We start from the raw sequence: 21,036 nt of genomic DNA, 5'->3' as shown, positions 1-21,036 counted from the left end.
GGCACTGGCAAGGGCCTCGCTGAATGGACTTGCATTTCAGACCGGCCGCTCTGGCCACAGAGCCCGGAGGGGGACAGGTGTGGAGGAAGGGGAACCACTGTGATAGCCTTCCTGGTGAGGAATGGTGGTGGCTGCCGCTAGGAGACCAGCAGGTGACCACGGTGATCCGTTGTCGCGGCTCGGGGGGGTGGTCCAGGAGGGCGCTGAGCACTGGCCGAGGCAGCGCAGGACCCTGGACCTGAATTAGAATTAAATTTCTAACGTGGCCTCGTTGGCTAGAGAGACATTCCTCCCTCTCCAGGCTCCAGGCCCCTCTCGTCACCTTTGGGCATCCTCAGCCCTACCTTCTGCCTCAGAGGGAAGCCACAGGATGCGTGGCCAGTAGGCTGACTTCCCCTCTGAAGTGGCCAGTAGGCTGATTTCCCCTCTGATGGGTCGGTCGTGCTGTGTATTCCTGCAGGCAAATCTGCTCCGAGAAGAAGGCAGCCGGGAAGGTTACTCCCAGCTCCTGAGGGACTTTGAGCAGTGGTTGGAGGTGGAAAACGCCAAGCTGGTTAGCATCATCGCGATGAGAATGGCCGCAGCCAGGGATCTGAGGGCCAGGGAAGCGAAGCTACAGGTTTGTTGCCACAAAACGCCCCTCCTTTTGCACGCACGGATGTGTTCGCCACCAGGGGGTTCTTCAAAAAGAAGCACACACGCGGCTTGTGAGCCATTTTCACCCGTGTATAAGTAATAGTCTCTAAACTTTTTTGGTTCACGTATTTCCGAAGGACTTTCGGAGAACCATTCATTCCTTCAGCCTCCTTCTGTATTCCCCAGCTTGGACAATATCACGCCTCATCGCGACTCCTATCCGTCGGCGAGCCGTGGCTGTGTAACAAACCCTTCCATCAGGTTGAGCTTTCAAACGGCAAACGGTGATTTGCCTCATGGTTCTGAAGGTTGGCAATTTAGGCCGAGCTCACCTGGGCAGAGCTTCTGGTCTTGGCTGGGCTCCCTTATTTGCTGTCAGTTATAGGTCAGCTGGGTGGGTCTACTCTGGGGGGGCTGGCAGGCTGTGGGAGATGAGCGTGAGACGGACCGCACAGCCCTCATCCTCTTGTGGGACAGCCCAGGCTTCTTGTGGCAGAGGCGTCGTCTCAGAGGGCAAGTGGGAGCACTCGAGGCTTCTGAGGCCTCGAGTCGGAACTGGCGTATTACTTGCCCTGGATTCCGTTGGACAAAAAGGGTCACAGGGCCAACCCACGTTCACGGGGAGGGAAAACAGACTCCACCTCTTGGTAGGAAGGACTCAAAGTCATATTGCAAAGGTCATGAATACGGCGGGGAGGCAGGCTGGGGGCGTCCTGGCCATTTTGGCAGTCCTTCCACCACAGATCTTTCTCCTTCACACCCAAATCTAAATAGTCACCAAGCCCTCCTGGATTCCACCTCCTGGGAATTTTTTGTTTCTGTCCCCTCTTACTATGTTACTCTAGATACTTTTGACCTTGATTATGGCAATAGCCTCCCAGCTGGCCTTCTTTCTTCCTGATGGGCCGCCATCCAGGTCCTGACTCATTCCGCGGCTAGAGTGACCTTTAGCATCATGAACGTGACTTTATCCTTCCCCTGATGTAAACCCTTCGGTATAGAGTCCAGCCTCCCAAACGTATCACACAAAGCCTTTCTCATCCGGGCCCCAGCTTAACCTCTCTTTTTCCTTACTTCTCTGCAGTTTTATTAGGATATGTTAGGGTTTGGATGCCTTTTTAGTTTTCTTACTTGGGATTCATCTGGATACTGGAATCTGTAGTCTAGAGTCTTTCCGGAAAATTCTAGAGCATTCTCCGATACTAACGTACTGCCTTTGCCTTATCCCCTTTCTCCTCTCCTGCTGTGATGCTGCTTAGACACATGTTATTCCTTCTCTCTGTGGGCTCTATGTCTCCTACCTTCTCCTGTGTTTTGTTCATGCTCTCTCTTCCTGTTGCATTCTGGAGAGTTTTTCTACACTACCTTCCGGTTTACTAATTCTCTCTTTCACTGTGTCTCATTCACTATTACACATGTCTGTTAAGCCTTTCGCTTTTGATATTGCATTTGCCAGTTCTAGAATTTCTACCTGGTTCTTTTGAAATGCTACTCTGTCACTTTTTGTAGCTTCCAGATCCCTGCTGAGTCTGGTTGTTAATTCTTCAAGCACGGTAGCTGTTTTCTATAGTGCATCTAATAATTCTCAAGTCATTTTAGGAACATTTCTTTTGCATGTTGTTTCTGCTTGTTCTTGTTATCAGTGTCTTGTATATATGAGGCTGCTTTGATTGTGTGCTGGGCATTGCATTCGACGAAATAGATGTAGGGGTAATTTGAGATTCAGGATCACCTCTTCTCCAGAGAGAATTTTGTTTGTGACTGCCAGGCAAGGAGGACTTTATTGTTCTGAAACCAGTGAGTCCAAGTTCAAAGTTTGAGGCTCCCTGGACCACTGGTGACCTGGGCTGGACTTTAGTCCACTCAAGGTGTGAATTTACTTCTTTTCTTTTTTCTTTTTTTTTTATTATGTTTCTTTATTTTTGAGAGGCAGGGAGAGAGAGAGAGAGAGAGAGAGAGAGAGAGAGAGAGAGACAGAGCTCAAGTGGGGGAGGGACAGAGAGAGAGGGGGACACAGAATCTGAAGCAGGCTCCAGGCTCTGAGCTGCCAGCACAGAGCCCGACGCGGGGCTCGAATTCACGGACCGTGAGATCATGCCCTGAGCTGAAGTCGGACGCTCAACCGACTGAGCCACCCGGGTGCCCCAAGTGTGAGTTTACTTCTGATTCACCTTTAGGAATCTCAGCCAAAGGGGAAGCAGATTATCAAAGTCTCTATCCCTGCAGAGCCCAGACCTTGACCTTTGTCTCCATAGCCCCATGGGGTTTCCCAAAGCGTGATCTGTTTCACAACTGTTTCTTCCAGATCGACAAATGTCCTGCAGACAAAAGCCGGTCTGAACACCGGCCTTACTTCTTTGGGTTTCACCCTTTCCCAGGGTTTAGCCTGATGCGTCTTGCTCTCTTGTTAACTCTTTGATGACTCTTAAGTGTTTCTAATACTTTGCCCTCGGTGAGAAGTTTGGTCCAATTACCTACGATGAGGAAGTCCTTGCGTCCCTCTTGTCTCTCATTTGGCTGTGACGCTCATTTCTCGCCACCCCCATCCAACTCCGGCCGTATCAGAGATTACTTGCGGCTGCCCCCGTTTAGGCCTCCTTGCTCTTAAAGAGTTCACGTTCTAGTCGGTTCTGAGAAGCTGCGCAACCTGCCCATATCACACCGCCAGCAGGATGGGGTGGAGGCAGGATCCTTGGCCAGAATTTAAACCCACACGCTCAGATTTGCAGCCCTGCTCCTACCCCCACATCGCTACCTCTCAGGAGTCCTGAGGATAACAAGTGCCACCCTGGGGTGACACAGGACTATATTGTGATAGAAAAATCTGCCGGCTCCCAGTAGCACTCTGCCAGGCTTAAGAATGCCAACAGAAAAGCACGTTCAACCGTGGTGGCTCTTATCCTGATGGTGACTCTTGTGTCAAACCCTCCGAGGACTTGGTTCTAGAATGTCAGAGACGGAAGTGACCACGGAGGTCAGCAGCGCACCTGCCCCCCTCAGGCAGGAGTTCCTTCTGTAGCATTCCAGAGAGCGACTGCCTGGCCTGGGCTTGAATTTGCACGATGGGTTTCTCACTTTACAGGTTCCTTCAGCTGCCTCTCGAGACAAATTCGATTGGCTCCTCCTTACCAGGCAGGTGGGGCCGTCTGGGCCATTTGGAAGGTGCACGTGACACTGCCTATCCCCACAGGAGCTGCAGGCTCGGGTTCCAGAAGGTCAGCGTCTCTTCGAGAACCTCCTTCATGTCGGGCCAGCGAGGGGGTCCTCGGACGAGCTCGAGGACCTGCGTTACCGGTGGATGCTGTACAAGTCCAAGCTCAAGGACTCCAGCCACCTGCTGGTAGGTGCCAAGGGCGTGCAGGTCCCAGGCCCCGGGGGTGGGGCTATGGCTGAGCCCGAGCTCGCCTGGGGAGACGTAGCTGGGCCACATCCTCTCTGCCCCACACGCTAAACTCGGGAGTGAGTGATGGAGGCTCGCGGGTCATAGGTGCTTCACTTCCAACATGTCACCTGGCCATCCTGCCGCCCCGTGAGGCTGGCGCTTCCAGTAATGACAGCAGCGACCATCACGGTTCACGTTCGAGGAGCGGCTCAGCTGAAGTCTTTATGACCCCATTCAGGTCCTTACACCAGTCTCCAAAGGGAGAGGGGAGACTGAGAGCCGGAACTCCCACGGCCGTGGCGCTAGTAAGCCAGCATTCAAACACGCCCTGCCGTGGGAGGCACCATGGAGGGGCACGCTGGACTGAGGCCTGGGGCCCTGGGATCCTCCACCCATTTGCTCTGCGATTGTGGACCATCACCTTCCCCCTTTGCCTCCCCGTGCGTCCTCACACAACACGATGATAAAGCTAACTAGTAATAACAGCCTTTATTAAATGCCGTGTCCCCATAGCAACCCTACAGAGGGGGCACCGTTGTCATTCCCCCGAGAAGCGATGGGGAAACTGAGGCACCAGGGTTAGCCCGAGGAGGGGGCCAGTCGAGACGGCCTCTGAGGGGGCCCTCAGGCCCCAGACGCCAAGCTTCAGCGCTCTAGCTTTGCCGTCCCCGCCACGGCCGCCGTGGCCACTAGGTGTCAGCGCAGTCCCAGCCAGGTGGCCGCCGCCGGCCCGGGGTTCCCAGACGGAATCCCACCTGGGCCTGAAGTGCGTTAAAAAGCTCATTAAATCGAATCACCTGCTGGTTCAGCCTGTCCAGATGACCAGAAGTTTTAAAGAAACACTCCCCTGACAAAATGAATATTCCATTACAGGCTCTGCTGGGATTTGAGTATCACTCACTTAACTTCTTCCCCCCCCCCCCACCCCCCTTTTCCTCTCCTTCCCGAAAATAACAGACACAGAGTTCTCCAGGGGAGCCGACTGGATTCCAAAAGGTACGGTGTTTGCCATCTGCTCCACACGCTAGAGGGCAGGGCGTCTGGAGGTGGGTAGGCCTGTGACGCTGCAGCCAGACTCCTGGGCTTTCTGGAAGGTTCCGCGAGGTCTGAGGAACATTTATGGGGAATGAGCTGCGGGCCGTGTTGTGCTGTGCCGGGCCCCGGGGTCCTCGGGAGGCCTCCGGAGTGTGTGCAGAACGTATTCAGCTGTGACAAACGCATGACAGAGGAGGGACCCTGGAATTTTTCATCGCACGCCAGGATGCGGTGGGGAGTGAACAAGGACGCTATTAACAATTATGTTGTGACAACAGGTGTCAACCAGGACTGTCCCAGGAGACCTGGACCACCCCAGGCCAACTGGATCGTGTGGCCGCCTGAGTGGTGGTTGGGCACACGGGGGCCAGTGGGGGAGTAACGGGGGAAGGGGGGTTGTGCCTCGCGTGCTCTAGGAGGAAGGTGTTTCCACTTCCGCCCGCTGAGAAGCGCTCAGAGCCACTCCTGTGGCGTTTGCAGGCCAAAGTGGTAACCGTGGGAGCAGCACTAGTCATGAGTACTAATCATTATTACTTTAGTCGCTCTGTGTCGTCCATCCACCGTGTGCCAGAAAATCCTGCTGAATCATGGTGAGGGCATCTCATTTAACGGTACCATCAACACCCAAGAGGCATCACCGCCTTCACGGAAGCGTGCGGAAACTGAGCAATGCAAGGTCGGAATGAGTCCTTCAGCACAGGCACGTGGCTTCCGGGTGGTCTCTGGGCTGTGGCCCCAAGGCCGTCATCTGGACTTTCCACACCGCGCCTTGGAGAAAGCATCCCTGGGGCCTGGCGGGTGTCCCTGCTTCAGGGAAAACCCGATGTGAATGGATGTCTCCTTTTGCAAGGGAGCTCTCGTTTCAAGCCCTGGCCCAGAACAGAGTGAGCCTTCAGCAGGCTCTGCCTGCTCCAAAGAGCCCTGGGTTCCTCGAGGTCCCTAATGCCATGGGATCGGTTTCCAGGCGCTTTGCACGCTGGGATTTCTTCTTGGTCTCCAGCGGGTTTTTGTGTCTCACGTCCGTAGGAGAGCGGGTGTCCTGTGGACTGGGTCGGGCGGTCACGAGACCAACGCTGTGCTTGGGGCCCAGAGTCAACTAGCTTGGTGGCTTCGGGCAAGTGGCTTTGCCTCTTGGGGCTTGACTTTCCCCATCTGTAAAATGGAATTATCAGTGCCGACTTTCGTCGTGAATGAATTCTGAAGATCATGTGAACTGTCATTTGTAGAAGTCCTTCAGGGAGACTGTAGCCCTGGATCCCCCCCTCATTTAGAATGACAGAGAGCCTCCTCGAGAAATGTGCAAGACCATCAGGAAGCCCGGGGGCTTCCATACTTTTAAGCCCTGCACTGGGGAGCCCCCATCTGGAGCTCCCAGGGGGAACCCAGAGGAGTCCTGTCTGGGTCCCCTGATCCCTTGCACACAGTGAGTGCTCACTAAATGTTTCTGAGCCGGGGGACACTTGGCTGGGGGAGGCCAGGCCTCCCGAGCAGGCTGTTTCCTGGCAGCCTGCGATTGGCTTAGCGTGGAATGTCTACAGCCCTGTCATTCGGGGCTCAGCCACAGCTCATTTGCTGTCCGTCATTCGTTCCACAAGTATTTACTGAGTGCTGACTGGGCCAAGGACTGATGTGGGCACTCGGGACCCATCAGTGATCACAAGAGCGAAGTCCTGCCCTGGTAGACTGCAAACGCGTCCGTCCTGGCTGGGAGGAACGGCACGTCTCTGAGGCCGGGGCTCTAAAGGGCAAAGGTGGCCTGGGGTCCTCGTAGCTACAGGTCGTGTCTTATCTGCGGCTGGCAGATACTGGGCATGGCTTTGTGGGGTATGCGAAACCGGCAGGCTCTAAATGGCTAAAAGACACGGGTATCCGGGCTCTGTGCAAAATAATCAGATGCGTGGGGGCGCCTGGGTGTCTCCGTCGGTTAAGCGTCCAACTCTTGATTTTGGCTCAGGTCATGATCTTGGGGTTCTGCTTGGGATTCTCTCTCTCTCTGCCCTCTCTCTCTGCCCCTACCCCGTTCATGCATCTCTTTCTCAAAATAGGTAAACTTTACAAAGTTAAAAAAAAAAAAATAATAGTAACATAAAAGAATCGGATGTGTAACAATCTGAGTTTGCGGCTGGCCACCTGGCTTTCGTGAAGCCCGCCCGCCAGGAAAGAAGCAACCTGCAAGGCCATCTCGGGCTCATCTATGCGACAGCTTAGGCACAGATTTCTGGGTCCCACTCTGAGTTTTTGGTCCACTAGGGCGGAGACGGCCCAAGAATCTGCATCCCTAGCAAGTTCCCAAGTGACGCTGACGCTGCTGGCCTGGGACCCCGCTTCGAGAACCACAGCTGGACGCACCGGATTCGAATCTCGGATCCACCATTAGCGTGCGTGACTGTCGACGAGCCACTTAGCCACGCTCTCCAAGGGGCACAACGAGGGTCCGCCAAGCTGATGGTGGACAGAGTCCTTGTAACCCTGCGCATAGTAGGTTCTCGATGGCCAGGTAAATGAGGACCCTGAAGACTTTGCAGACGCCGCCCCTGCTTATATCCCTCGGAGAACAAAGGGAACAATGACACCCCTGGGGGGGGGGGGAGACCCCTCCCTTGGGTGTGCTTCTTGTGTTGTTTCTGCGGCCCGTGTGTGTGCACACAGACGCATATACACACACACGCTGACAGGGTGACAGTGCCGTCTTCAGAGGCTGTAATCTGGCCGCCTTAAAAAACATTTCATATGTTATTTTTAGTCCAAAAGAAAAAAAAAAAAACAACTTCCCCAAAGCTAATTATTTATGAGCAGTTGGTTCTCTGCACTTTTTTTTTTTTCTCTCTGCACAAAGTCACTGGAAGCTCCAACTACGTCAATGGCTTCAGCCTGTTTGTTTGTATAAACACGGTAATTAAGATTTATTAAATTTGCAGCCTGTCTACGCCCTTGCCAGCTCAGTGCCCCCGGATACGTTTGCCTGCAGCATTGAGCACATGAAATGTAACTGCTTTTTTTTTTTTTCTTTCTTACTTTTTGTAAGTGTTTATTTATTTTTGAGAGAGAGAAACAGAGTGTGAGTGCGGGGAAGGGCAGAGAGAGAGGGAGACACAGAATCCGAAGCAGGCTCCGGGCTCTGAGCTGTTGGCATAGAGCCCGATGTGGGGCTCGAACTTGGGAACGGCGAGATCATGACCCGAGCCGCAGTCAGATGCCCAACGAACTGAGCCACCCGGGCGCCCTGTAATTGCTTTTTAAGTTGCAAGTGGGCCGTGAGGGGACCGTCTTCCCACATCCGCCCAGGGCAGTGGCGTAGTCTACTTGAGACAAACTTTGTGTCCAAGCACAGATTTGCAAATGTGTCTCTTCGGCCTGGGTGAACCGGGCCACAGCCAGCGTGCCGTTTTGCAGGAGTGGAGAGCAAACACCGCCCTCCCATGCACGCTGTGGCCTCTCGGGATGGGGACCCAGATGGCGAGCATTTTATTTACTGGATCGCATTTCGTAGGTTCTAAGGCTCATCGTGACGTTTCACATTTTCACATTTCTGGAATCCGGGTGACTTATTACGATCGAGTTCTTCCCGTGAGGATTTGGGTTTGCTTCCCTCCACCACCCAGGACACTATCCACCTGAGATTTCTCGAAATCGAAAATCTTTGCTGGCAGGGCGGCATTTTGTTGTGTTTTCCTTCGGCCCACGGCGACCGCGTGGATTCCGACACCCAGCCCCCGGGAGCTCCAGGGACTCACATTCTCGGGGAAGAGTCTTACCCCCCTCCCTCCACCCAGTGCCAAGATAACGCGTCGTATTTCCTCGCTTCCCCTTTCCGTGAGGTGGGACTTGCTCTCGACCTCCCTGATGTTGAAGGCGCAGCCCCCCGGCTTCCCAGCTTTGTGGGGGGCTCCAGTCGGACCCTCCGTCACGGTTGTTTCCTTTCTTAGCGGCGTGTGAAATCATGACCCGCCTCACAGTGGGCACCTTCGATCACGCAAAATACTCAGATACCACATCTAAGGAAGCGTTACTGAGTTTTCCAGGTTAGAGGGGAACTGTCTCTCACGATGACTATGATTTTTTAAAAAAATCTCTCCTGGGTGCCAGGCGCTGCTCTCGAACACTCATGTGTCCGGTCTTTGCCCCTCACGACCACCTTCTCCTTTTTAGTGGGAGAAGCACGGCCTCTTGCCCTCTTCTCCATATGTGACAACGGGCCCTGTTGGGACCGGAACAGAGGAGATGTGACTTGACATTGTTCTTCTTGTGATTCGCTGTGCAACTTTGGGGGCTAAATTTGGCCCTTCCTTCGTCAAAGGGCTGGGCCTTGCTGGGGCAGTGCGGTCTTTGAGCTTCCACAGGAGAGAGCCCGGGACAGGCCTCGACCCACGTGTTGTGTTGTCCCAGGGCCCTGTGTGTCTGTCCGTCTGCCAAGCCTAGAAGCCACTGGCCATCGCTGATGTGTGAAAGAATCAGCATTAACTCTTCAGACATCAAGTGTTTGAAACTTGTCTTTGACTTCAGAAATCCAGACAACTGTCACCTGTATTTACTCTGTCTTTATCCTTCCGTCACCCAGCCCGCCTGCCTTCTGATTCCCCGCCCCCCACTCCTCTGAAGCTCACCCCCGTGAGGTAGCTGCCTGTTCAGTAAGCCCAGTGGCTGTGTTTCTGCCCTCCATGCAGCTGGCCTCTGGGCAGCCTGGATGGGTGACCGCACTCCCCGCCCACAGCCGCTCTGGCCGTCCTCACACTCCATTGTGGGGCCCTCTCTCCTTGTTTTATTATTTCCGTGATCAGAACCAGTGTGGATAAGACTCAGTGTTGATGACACCCGATTACTTAACACAGAGTCCCTAGTCAAGGGATTTGCAAAGGTGCCTCAATGGCCTTCTAAAAAATTAATGGGCATTTTGGCTTTGGAACAGTTTTAGGTTTACCAGAAGAACTCAGCAGATCCTACAGAGGGTTCCCAGGTAGCCCCTCTCCTCCACCCCTCTTCCGTTTCCCTTACTATTCACATCTCGCATCAGTCTGATAGATTGGTTACAGTCGATGAATCTCCACTGGCTCATCACTGTTAACTAAAGCCCATAGTTTAGGGTTTTCTGGGGTTCACTTTTTGCATCATACATTCTATGGATTTGGAAAAATGTGTAATAGCACGTATCCACCGTGGTGTGTCACACGGAACAGCTTCGCCGCCCGCAAAACTCCTCCGTGCTCCACCCACCCGTCCCCTGGCAACCGCCGATCTTTTTACTGTCATTATAGTTTCGTCTTTTCCAGAATGTCATACGGTTGGAATCAGTCCGTAGCCTTCTCAGATTGGCTTCTTTCACTCAATAACACGCATCTGAGATTCCTGCACGGGTTTCTTTGTTGCTCGAGAACTCCTTTCCTTTGGTCACGGAGTAATACGCCATCGTCTTAGTATTCCATTTTGGGTCTTTCTCATAGGCTTCTCTTCCCAGGGAGGGATCCAATCCAGGATCACCCATTGCATTCAGTTGCTGCATGTCTTTTCTTTCCTCTAGGCTAGAGGTATCCCTCAGTTTTTCTTGACCTTGGGCACAGGTCAGAGATGTGATGGAATGTCCCTCAAAGTATGTTTCCCTGATACGTGCTTGTGATTGGAGTCAGGTTGTGCATTTCTGGCAGGAACGTCATGGGTGATGTTGGGCTCTTAGCGCATCTTCCTGGGAGACCCCCGGTGTCGGTAGGGCCCCAGCATCCCTGATGCTAACTCTGAGCACGTGATTAAGGGGGTGGCTGCTGGGCTTGTCCCCTGGACAGCGCCGTCATTTCTTTTGTAATTAACAAGTAATCTGCGGGCGCTGCTTAGAAACACTGAAGTACAGTGCCTCTTTCTTCAGTGGTTGTATGTATCATGGGGTTTTCTGCAGCCTCTTTCTCCCCATGACTCACCTGGATGGTTCCTTCTGCTACCGTGGCTTTGTTCCCTGACTCTGGGCCCCTCAGGTCCATCTCTCCAGGCCAGGTCTCCCTTCTGCCTTCAGCCCCAAAGTCCCAATCACCTGCTGGACGTCTACCCAGGAGTCCTCTAGACCCTCGGATGCAGCACGTCCAAAGCTTACCTCACTGTATTCCCTGCACCCAAACAAACCCCAGTCCCCGTATCTGGACAGCATCATGACCACCCACTTTCCCAAGCCGGATGCCTCCGGGTCATCCTAGACCCTCACCGACCTTGGTTCTGGTCCTAAGCTCAGAGCCTGGTCATGATGGCTCTTAGATGAGAAATCGTGAGGGTAGGAAGGGAGGGAAAGGGAAGAGAAATGAGCCATATGGCCATACATCTGTTCCCAAATGAGGCTGTGTCCTTGCTTGAGTAATAACAAAATCTCCAGTCATTCCATCCAGAGGAACTTCCCACCAATTACCTAAACCACCTCCAAAGGCCAGCTCAGACGGCCTCATCTCCCATCCCTCTCCAAAACCAACTCAAGGTTCTGGAAAAATACAGTTCTATGGCCTGTCACGTGCAGAGCCACCCCAGGGAGGAGATACAACGAACCCAGCCCCACCCCAGCCACTGCCATCTTGTTCCCATGGGGCAACTATCCAGAGCCTCTGAATTCTCACGGGAGTGAATCTTGGGCTCCAGGACTGAGCCATTAGTGAAGAAATTATCACAGGCATTGTGAGCAGGCCCTGGCCCGGGAAACCCTGGTCTCCCTAAGACTCACTGGTGCAGCCAGGGAAATGCAGTGGGCCCCACGCACAGCCCCCTCCTGAGGGGAACCCAGGGAGGAAGCCAGCCAGCACGGGGCACTGCAGTCCAAGAGGGTCCTAAGAGGGACCTTCAGGGACTAGACAAATGGCTAGTGAGGGCTTCCTGGAGGCCTAGGGACTGGCCCATCTTGAATTGCCAGAGAAAAGCTGGCCCCTGCCCATCACTCTGGGTGCTGGCCCAGCACACGAGCCCCAGCCAGCTCCCAGGAAAGCCCCTGAAAGCCCCAGAGGTGACACAGCGTGACTTCTACACGCGGGGCCCCAGCTCAGGGTGGGACCAGATCCGACAGGCCCAGGCTGACTGACAACGCGGGCCCAGGGTGACTGTCGTTGTCGGTGTTGTTGCTGAGTTGTTTCTTGTGAGAACACCATGCAGGATGGTGGGCGGAGCCCGGGCACTGGATGATGCTCGTGAAAGATCCTTGGTGAAATGGACGCAGGGAGCCCACGTCCCGGAGCTGTGCCAGAGCACAGGGAGGCCGTGGGCAGGGAGGAGAACCGACATCTGGGCCTGGGCGTTGTGGTCAGGGCGTTTGGTGGAACAGTCAGACAGCGAGAACAGCCACAGAGAGCGGTCAGCGAGCATCTGTGTGGTTACACCCTGGGCGCCAAGGCGGGGAGCAGACGGTCAGAGGCACAGGCAGGGAAGGATCCTTTCCTTCGCTCAGCTCATACCTGTCGGACACCGCTGGGAATACAGCAATGAGCAAAGTTAATGTGGACCACGCCTCCGAGGAGTCAAGGGGAACATAGACTTTAATCAGTAATCCGGAGGAAGGTACTGGGGCTGTGAAAATGTGTTAACGGGGCTGTTTTGGTCTATGGCAGGGAAGGTCCCCCCGAGGAAGCCACTCACAAGCTGAAATTAGAGTGTTTGGCAGGAGTTAACCAGGTGCACTGGAGAAAGGAGAGAAATTAGTATTTCAGACAGAGGGATGGCCTGTGCAAAGGTCCAGTGGCGGGAGGATGTGAGGGCCTTGGAGGGGCCAAGAGCTGGCATTGAAGGAGGGCAGTGCTTTTCTTTCCGAAGGGCCTGGGGAGATTGCTGGTGTCTGATCCCTGGCATCTGGTGGAGGGGGGAGCTTGTGGGGCTCAATGACGTGCCTGTCTGCCCCTGTATCCATCGGCTAGAGGAGGAAGGGAGTGAGCATTTATTGAGCGTAGCGTGCATTGCCTCATTTATCCTTATGACCTCGGTAGGCAGGTTTCATTCCCTCTTTTCCCCAACAGATGAAGGAACCGAGGCTCAGAGAGGCTGAATGCCCTGTCCTAGGTCACACAGCTAGGACACCATAGAACCAAGGTAGAACCAGGACTCCAAACCTTTTCTTTTCCTCACATCACCTTTCTTTCCATCAATGGTAGAAGATGCTAGAAAATCAGGTCCCATTTACCGTGATAAACTCATCTTGCCTGAACTCCTCAAAACTCTAGAGCCTCAGATTCGTGTGAGATCCCGAAGGACCCCCAAGCATTTAGTTACCCAATATTACGTGTCCTGTTTCCGCCCCACTGCATGTGCTGTCTACCCTCTGCCTCCATACCCTTAGGGATTAGGAGCTTATCGCTTCCCGAGGAAGCCCCTTCTCTCTTTGGATAGTTTTAACTGGGTGGAACACACGTAGTCCTTTCTGTGGGCAAACTGAGGCACAGAGCAGCTTCCAGATCTGGGAAGAGCTGAGATTGTCAACTTCTTCGTGGGCTTCTTGAAAGGTAGTTCATGCCTCTGTGTGTGTGTGTGTGTGTGTGTGTGTGTGTGTGTGTTTTCTAAGCATTTGAGGGTCATATTAAAACGTGTCTTTTATTTCAAAGAGCATTTTAGAATTCAGGTCCCTCCAAGTAAAGATGTGAGCTCTAAATGAACAACCACTGGGCAGGCAGCAGGAGTCTTTTGAAACAGACCACCCCCTCGTCAACACTTGTAAATGCAAACACGCTTTGGACCTTCAGAGATGTTTTCCCCAGAGGATCGTGGCCAAGACACCGCTCCTGGCTTCAGTAAGCCAAGGGTTAGCTCTGAGAATGTAGGCGCAAACACAGGACCCTGTAAACAGATTCCCCGTTTGCGAGACCATTGATTACAGCTTTTCAATGTGGTGCCAAGCCAGGCTAGAGTGAACCTGTAGCTTCTTGTGGTCGCTCTTTCTTTCTCCCGGACGGGTCAGAGATTTGGAATCAGGCGGCGTCAGCGTGAAATGTCAAGGAGTCAAGTTAGAGTCCACACGGGCTGAGGCAGCCCCGCATGAACCGAGCAGGTGGGCAGGAGCATGCACCAGCCAGGTGTGGCCCGGCCCAGTGGCCGTGGGAACTCACGCTCACTCAGCTGTTCAGGTGACTTACTGCCCCCCGCTCCTGAGTCCCTGCTGAAATCCGTGCGCCCAGCAGAGTCCTCGCCACAGATGGGGGCAGGTCTTCTATCCCCATTTATCAGAGAAGGAGACAGGCTCAGAGAGGTTATCGGCCCTCCCCAGGGCACATAGATGCTGTGTGACAGAGTCTCCACTGGGACCTAGTCAGCCTGGCTCCTCCCAGTCAGGCCCCTGCCCTTCACCACGTTGTGTTTTGGCCGGGCCGGCGGGGGGGGGGGGGGGGTCTCCTTTCCCGACTTTCTCCTCTCCTGCATTCCTTGGCGGTGAGGACATCCCATGAAGCCACAACCTCACCGGTCCCTCTGGAATTTCGGAAATGGCCTTTGGCCACTTTCGTGGACTCTAGGCACTTGGACCTGGGAGTCTGGCCCTCGGGTGATACTGGTGGCGTGGATGGTGAAGAGGGTGGAGGAGAAAGAGGAGGAGGAGGGAGCGATGGTGAAGAGCGCGGTGGTGATGACCCTGACTTAGGTAGGGATCGTGTGAGTGATCGTACAAATTGTGGCAGCAGCCTTGGGCGCCTGCTGTATCTCCCTTAATCCTCAGAAAGACCCTGTCAGGTAGGTACCGTTTCCCCCCTGTTTAGAGATGAGAAGCTTGAGCTTTGGAGGACTTGAGTGACCTTCTCAAGATTTACAGCCGGGGCTCTCACACGCCAGGCAAGGATTTATGTAAGAACAGGCAAAGCCTGGAGCTCTGTGTTTTTCCCTACCCTTCCTGCCTTGAATGGTTTGAGCAAACCAGACACCTTGGTTTCTGGCGAAACCGACCTTAGCCCCACTTGACAGTCGGGAAGACTGAGACCGGTACGGCCGGCTTGCCCCTCCCCTCCCGCCTCAGAGGCCCGCGTCCCCCGCCCCAAGCACACTCACACGTCCTGCTTTGGTTCTGCAGGCTCCACGGTGGCGAGGACTCGGGCCCCTCTTCCGGAAGGTGTGCTGTGTGGCTCTCCCCCTGCAGCTGCTGTTCCTGCTGTTCCTGCTGCTGCTGTTCCTGCTTCCGGTCGGGGAAGAGAACCGCAGCTGCACGCTGGCCAACAACTTCGCCCGCTCCTTCAAGTTCATGCTGCGCTACGATGGCCCCCCGCCCACCTAACCCGCCGGGCCACGCAGGTGACTCTCTCCTCCAGCCCTCCATCCGCCCCAGGGCTCCTTCCAAGGGGGCCCAGGAAACTGGAAACAGAGGCAGGCTGCGACCGGCACAGCTGCCTCGGTGTAAATACTGCATTGATGCCCCCCAAACAAAACCACTTTTTATATGGTGTCGTCTTAGCCTATTTATCCTAAAGGTGCCCTATGTGCGACTAGGGAGTGATGCATAGAATGTTTATATCCTCTGTGTGTAGATATGCTCAGTCCGTATAGTTTCACGTTATGGCGTCTATTTGTGGTGGGAAGGTTCCTAGCAGCTTGCAGGTCCTGTGGGATTTTGTGGCATTTTTGCCTGGGTCTGCGGCGCCCCCCCCCCCCCCCCCCTCCCGCCCTGGGGAGCGAGAACAGGAGCGTGTCACTTTTCTGGCAACCGCTTAAGCGGGAAGCCACGTCCCAACCCCAGATGCTGGTGGAGAGGCCCCTGAGCTGTCAACACAGAGGAGCAACACCAGCCCTCACTCAGCTCAGTCGCTCTCGCTCTAGACACAGTGAGAACAAAATGACAGCGGGTTAGATGCTGTGGGTCAGAAGCGTAAGGGTGATGCTTAAAGGCAGGGCCGGTGACGGCAGCCAAAAGTGACGAGTGATAGCGTGCTATCCCTGAAGGAAAAGAAAGATGACAAGCAGGACCCAGAACTATACCAGCTCACAGAATTTTGGGCACCTGTGCAGGGGCGGGGCGGGGCGGGGGGGGGGGTGCTCCCTCCCCCCCCCACCCCGCCCCACCACCTCTTGGCCTCTGATGGCCCAGAGCAATGCAGAAGGCCCGTGGCTGTGACCCTGATCTGCAGGTCTGGTTAGAGCATGCTCACTGTGTTCTGGGAAAGGAGAAGGGGAGGGAAACTTCCTTGCCAAGGTCTTCATTCAGAATGGGGAGCACGCTGTGCCGGGGAAATGTGTCCTTCCGTCCCTCTTGGGCTGTTTTCCACTGTCTACTACTCGAGCTGAAGGGTCGGGGGGGGGGGGGGGGAGCACGTGGCCCTCCAGGGACCAGGGATCGAGAGTCCAAGACAGAGATGAGAGATGGGCGTTGGAGCTCAGCCTGTCTAGGGGTCTCTGCCTCTTCCTCCCTGGAGAACGGACTTCGGAGGGGAGGTGGGTCTTCTGGGCTGAGAGTGTCCCACACGTGTCCTCACAAGGGGACCCAAACGAGGCTGCCCAGGAGAGGGGCCCCCCCGCAGACCGGATGCGGGGCCCTGAGGCCAGAAACGTGTCCTTTCCTCCTGAGCGCATTATAACTGGATCGCAGTTTCCCTAAATCAACAAAAACACTAAGTTTCCTTTTGGAAAACGCCTAGTGGCCCCTCTTTACAAACTGATTTTGTCCGCTCACCTACAAGCAGTAGACCCAGAGGGGATCCCGCAGGCCTTTGGAATCATGAAGTGTCCAGCCTCAGAAAGGCCCTGCAAAGAGGGAAAGGAGGACCCCGGAGGGTCCTGACTGCCGGCACCAAGCCCCGCCCCCCAGCGCTCCGGCAAACACCGCCCCTCCCTCTGCAGAACCCAGGCCCCCCACCCCCGACTGGGCCAAGCTGGACATTCCGGGGCAGGAAAAACGCAGCTGCGGAGAAGTCCGCACTCAGAAAGCACACTTTTCTCAGATACTAGGAGGCGGAGCCACTAGACGGGTCCCCGCAGGCGACCACTGTCCTGGAAAATCAGGGCTGGAGGACCCAGGCCTTGGGTCACGTGGCCGAGCCCAGGTGCTCCCCGGGCCGTGCGGGTCCGGCGCTCCCAAGGTCAGACTGTGGCCGGGCCTTCGAGCGTCTCCGACTCTCCACTTCGCGGGCGAGGAGCCGAGGCCCCGAGAGGGGAGGAACTTGCCCAAGACCACACAGCGAGAGGCGGGCGCCCGAGCCCCGGCTCACCGTAGGGTGGCCTGTCGCGTCGGTAGCCGTGCTGCGTGTAGCCCGCGTCCCCGGGCAGAAAAACTGCAATACGCAGGCCGGGGGGGGGGGGGGGGGGGGGGGGGGGGGTGGAACGTCTGTACGTATTTTTTAAATTTTGATAACGAGGCCCTAGAGCCTGCTTGTTTGCATCACTTTTTTAAAAAAGAGAATGGGTATTTTCATTACTTTCATATAAATACAGTTGTGAAATAGCCCACGGACTGGTGCTTTTCACGTGTAATCTCTCCTGCTTACAGTGGATGCAGACGGTTAGGATTTGTAGGACTTTCTAGCTTCCTGCACAACAACTCCAAAGAGCTTTAAAGTGCCGTGTGAGAAAGGTGCCCAGTGGGGACCCGCGTGTGTTTGTTTTCCTCTGGCCCCAGAGTGAGAGTCGTGGGGACACGGGAAGATCACGGCCTGGCCCACCAGCTCATGTGTGTGTGTGTGTGTGTGTGTGTGTGTGTGTGTGTGTGTGAAAGAGGACAGAAGAAGAGAGGGAGAGAAGGAAGGAGGGGGGTATGGGAGGGGAGAGCAGAGGGAGAAGAGAGGAGGGGAGAAAGGAGGAGAGAAGGAAGAGGAGGAGGAAGAGAGAGGGGGAGGAGGGGGAGGGCAGAGGAGAAGAAGGAGGAAGAGGAGGGTGGAGGAGGGGGAGGGGGGAGTAGGAGGGGAGAGAGGAGAACACGGTATGATCGCGGTGCTGGTCGCCCTCCTCGGCTGCCTCCCGCCCCCTGCCCTTCCTCTTAGTCTGACCTCCTTGCAGACCGGCCCATACAGGCCCCGAGGGTGTTTCTAAAGAAGCCAGACGAGGGGTGGGATGTGCAGGTGCCGATGACAGAGGAGGCCCAGAGACTCAGGGAGGAGCAGAGGGGACAATAGCATCGAAACCAAGAGTGCCTTACATTGGTGCTTGTGGGTGCCCGGACCCTGCGTGGCACCGGAGAAGCCATACTTGATTTAACCCCCACGACAGCTCTCAGGGTGAGGCATGAACTTTACCTCCATTCTCCAGATGGGCAGGCTGAGACCTAAAGACAGAGACGCTTGCTCGCACAGAGGTGGGATTCGAACTCAGGTCTGCCTGTGCCAAGCCCACACTGGCGGGAGAGGAGGGGGGTGGGGGCGGTTCAGGCTGGCTCTGCCAGGGTGCGGCCTTTGCAGATGGATCTCAAGTGCCCCCTGCTCAGCAGGACGGGCCAGCTCCCACATCGGCCTCGCTGCTGCTCTCGCCCTGGGTTCTGGGAACAGTCGCCCCAGGGGCACAGTCACAAGGGTCCTCCGGACACCTTCACAGCGGTTACTGCCGCTGCAGAGGGAAGCAGGGCTTCCTGCCCGTCTGGGGGCTGAGCCCTTCTCTGTCCACCTTCGAGGTCCAGGCATGGCGGCCCGCGAGTGTGAACCCAGTGCCCAGCACAGGGTGGGGGCCTCGGCTGTGGTTGGTTGTCCAATTGCACGGAAAACCCCAGAGGCGAGCGTGTTTGGTGAACCCCCCCCCAACCCCCCTCCCAGATACAGAGGAGATGAATCCTGCTGGATGGGACTCACTTGTCTCTCACAACCTCTGATTTCTTTGCTTCAGGCCGCAGCAGGGACCAGGGGTCCGAGGATGTCTGTCCCTGCTGGGGGTGGGGGGGAGAGTGGGGAGGATTGGCTCAGGCTGCCCAAGGGTGAGGTTAGGAGGGGATCGAATCTTCTCCCGGAGCCTGAGCCGGGGCCTGAGCCGGGGAGGCTGAGCGGCCCTGCGGAAGCTTTGGGGATGTGCCTGTGAAGCTGCCCTGGTTAGAGAGGGCGGACGGAACAGGTGAAGGAGCAGAAGACAAGTGAGGGGCAAAGGCAGGAGGGGACAGAAGACCTGACGTCACCAAACTTCACACTTAAAAGTGGCAAAGATGGTAAATTTCACGTTCTGTGCCTTCCGCCACAATTACAGAGGGAGGGAGGGAGGGAGGGGGGGAGGGGCATCAGGCTGTACCTTTATAGGTGTCGACTTTTATCCGAGGACAAGGACCCATGGCCAAGTTTTCACTCCCCAAAGACAGAATGAAAATAATGGTACTAATAAGGGCAGATGCCTGGAGGTTTGCGCTTTGTAGGATTTTATTTCATCTAAGTGCCGGCTCTTTATTCTCAGAGTATATCCTTCCTCTTGTTGGGCGTCCCGTGGCCTCTAGGAACGAGAGAGGGGAGAGAACAGCTGTATCTTCCTTTAGATATGTTTTCTGAGTCTTTAGAAGACAAAAATGGCCAACTCTCTGCTGTTTTCCCCAAATGCAGTGTTCTTTCTGGAAGGACAGGAGAGCCCTGCCAGAAAAGGCTGGGAGAAGGGAGGGGTGCAGCTTGAGAAGTGCCTTGGGCTGGACTCTCAGGGAGGGAGGAAAGAGAAGCAGGATGAGGACAGGGTGGAGGTTGGGTGCAGTTTCTTGCGACAGGGCCGAGGAGGGGCCGGGAGCCTGCCAGCTGTGGCCTCGGAGAGACGGACGGAGGGCCGTTAGCATGGCACTCCCGATGGCCGTTCAGGAGCCCGTGTCTGTCGCTTTCTGTCTGGCCAACTGGGCAGAAATACCCTGTGCTTCTTTGCTCTTTAACTCAACGCAACAGGTGTTCTCAAGTCCCTCGTCTGTGCCAGGCTCGTGCTGGAGAATTCAGGTGAATAAAGCCCCAGGCCCGCCCTCCAGGAGCTCACAGCCCAGGGGAGGGAGGGGAAGATGCCAAACCCAGCGAAGTCCTTGCTCTTGACCTTGCCCATCTGCCCTCCCGGAGCAGGGGGCAGACCCACCGTCACCGAAGCTGGTAGGGCACGCAGTGGGAGAGCCGAGGACGTGGTCCTCGTGTGCCTTGCCGTCCCTTGGAGGTCACCGTGTCGCTGTGAGCCAACCTGAGCGGAAGGGTGGGTCAGGATCAGGGTGGCAGGATGAGGAGAGGGCGGACGTAGGCACGACAGAAGGAGCGGGGAGGAGAAACCGATGGGCTGGGCTCAGGACAGAGGCGTGGTCCCGTGGGCGGTGCTTGATCTTGGAGAGGGCTTCTAGAAGTTTCCGGCGAGGCCCAGGGCTAAGGCCAGGGACGTGCAAGCCCTCAAACACTGCGTGTTGTTATTTCTGTTACTGGCACAGTTACTCGTCTGCAGTCATGGGACACGGTAAAAGTCTGTGGTTGGAGATACCAAACTGAGAAGCCCACTCTTCCCCGCTGGAGGTTTTCCGGCTTGGTAACATACATTCCAGGCGTCAGTTTGGCCAAGAATTAGGATAATCATGCCCTCCCCCACCTCCCACCCACTGTTAGTCCCTGGAGCAGGGGAACTGAGCCGCCCCCTGAGGGAGGCTGCGCCTGGGGCAGAGGGGGCGGGGGAGGGGTCCTGCGCGTCCTGAGGTGCCCACAGCTTCCTTTGAAACCTGTTACTGGAGCGACTCTCGCTGGCAGTGGCACGGTGACCTCCAGTGAGCCTCTCGTATCCCTGGCCCAGCCAGGACGGTGCCCTAATTCTTTCTCTCGTGGGACCTCAGCCACTCCAGCGGGCCTCCCCCGACTCCGCTCTTGTCACCCAGTCTGATGGTCGCCAGGCCCGGTCAGCACTACAGGAGAGGTGGCGAGGCCGTGAGCTGTGAGCTCAGCACAGGCCCAGCACTACATACGTGGACTTCTCTTCCTGCATCCATGGCAGACATTGAGAGTTGATCACCGAGCCGTTCCCCTCCCCCTGTCTATCCTGCACAGACCTCACAGTCCTTCTGGAAACCACCCAGGCAGCTGCTGCCAATCAATCCTATTTGTCATGTGAAAAATACGTGTTTGACCTCCTTGTCCCTGATACCAGCCCCCCTCAGCAAACTCTCAACT

General features: G+C 55.6%; 1 protein-coding gene across 3 annotated transcripts in view; it reads left to right on the top strand.

The window, feature by feature from the left end:
- The window catches only part of SYNE3 (spectrin repeat containing nuclear envelope family member 3), a 90,458-nt gene extending 74,966 nt beyond the window's left edge, over positions 1-15,492 (top strand). For 2 of the 3 annotated variants that reach the window (XM_047863841.1, XM_047863839.1), the window contains exons 15-18: positions 461-619; positions 3,827-3,976; positions 4,976-5,014; positions 15,051-15,492. In XM_047863841.1, coding sequence (XP_047719797.1) covers positions 461-619; positions 3,827-3,976; positions 4,976-5,014; positions 15,051-15,251 — 549 coding nt within the window. In that variant the 3' untranslated portion in view covers positions 15,252-15,492. The remainder of the gene's footprint in view (positions 1-460; positions 620-3,826; positions 3,977-4,975; positions 5,015-15,050) is intronic. The other variant, XM_047863840.1, reaches the window with a different exon arrangement.
- The last annotated feature ends 5,544 nt before the right edge of the window (positions 15,493-21,036 follow it).

The sequence above is a fragment of the Prionailurus viverrinus genome, chromosome B3 (assembly GCF_022837055.1).
Source record: "Prionailurus viverrinus isolate Anna chromosome B3, UM_Priviv_1.0, whole genome shotgun sequence".
NCBI lineage: Eukaryota > Metazoa > Chordata > Mammalia > Carnivora > Felidae > Prionailurus > Prionailurus viverrinus.
This window is presented reverse-complemented; position numbering and strand designations above follow the sequence as displayed.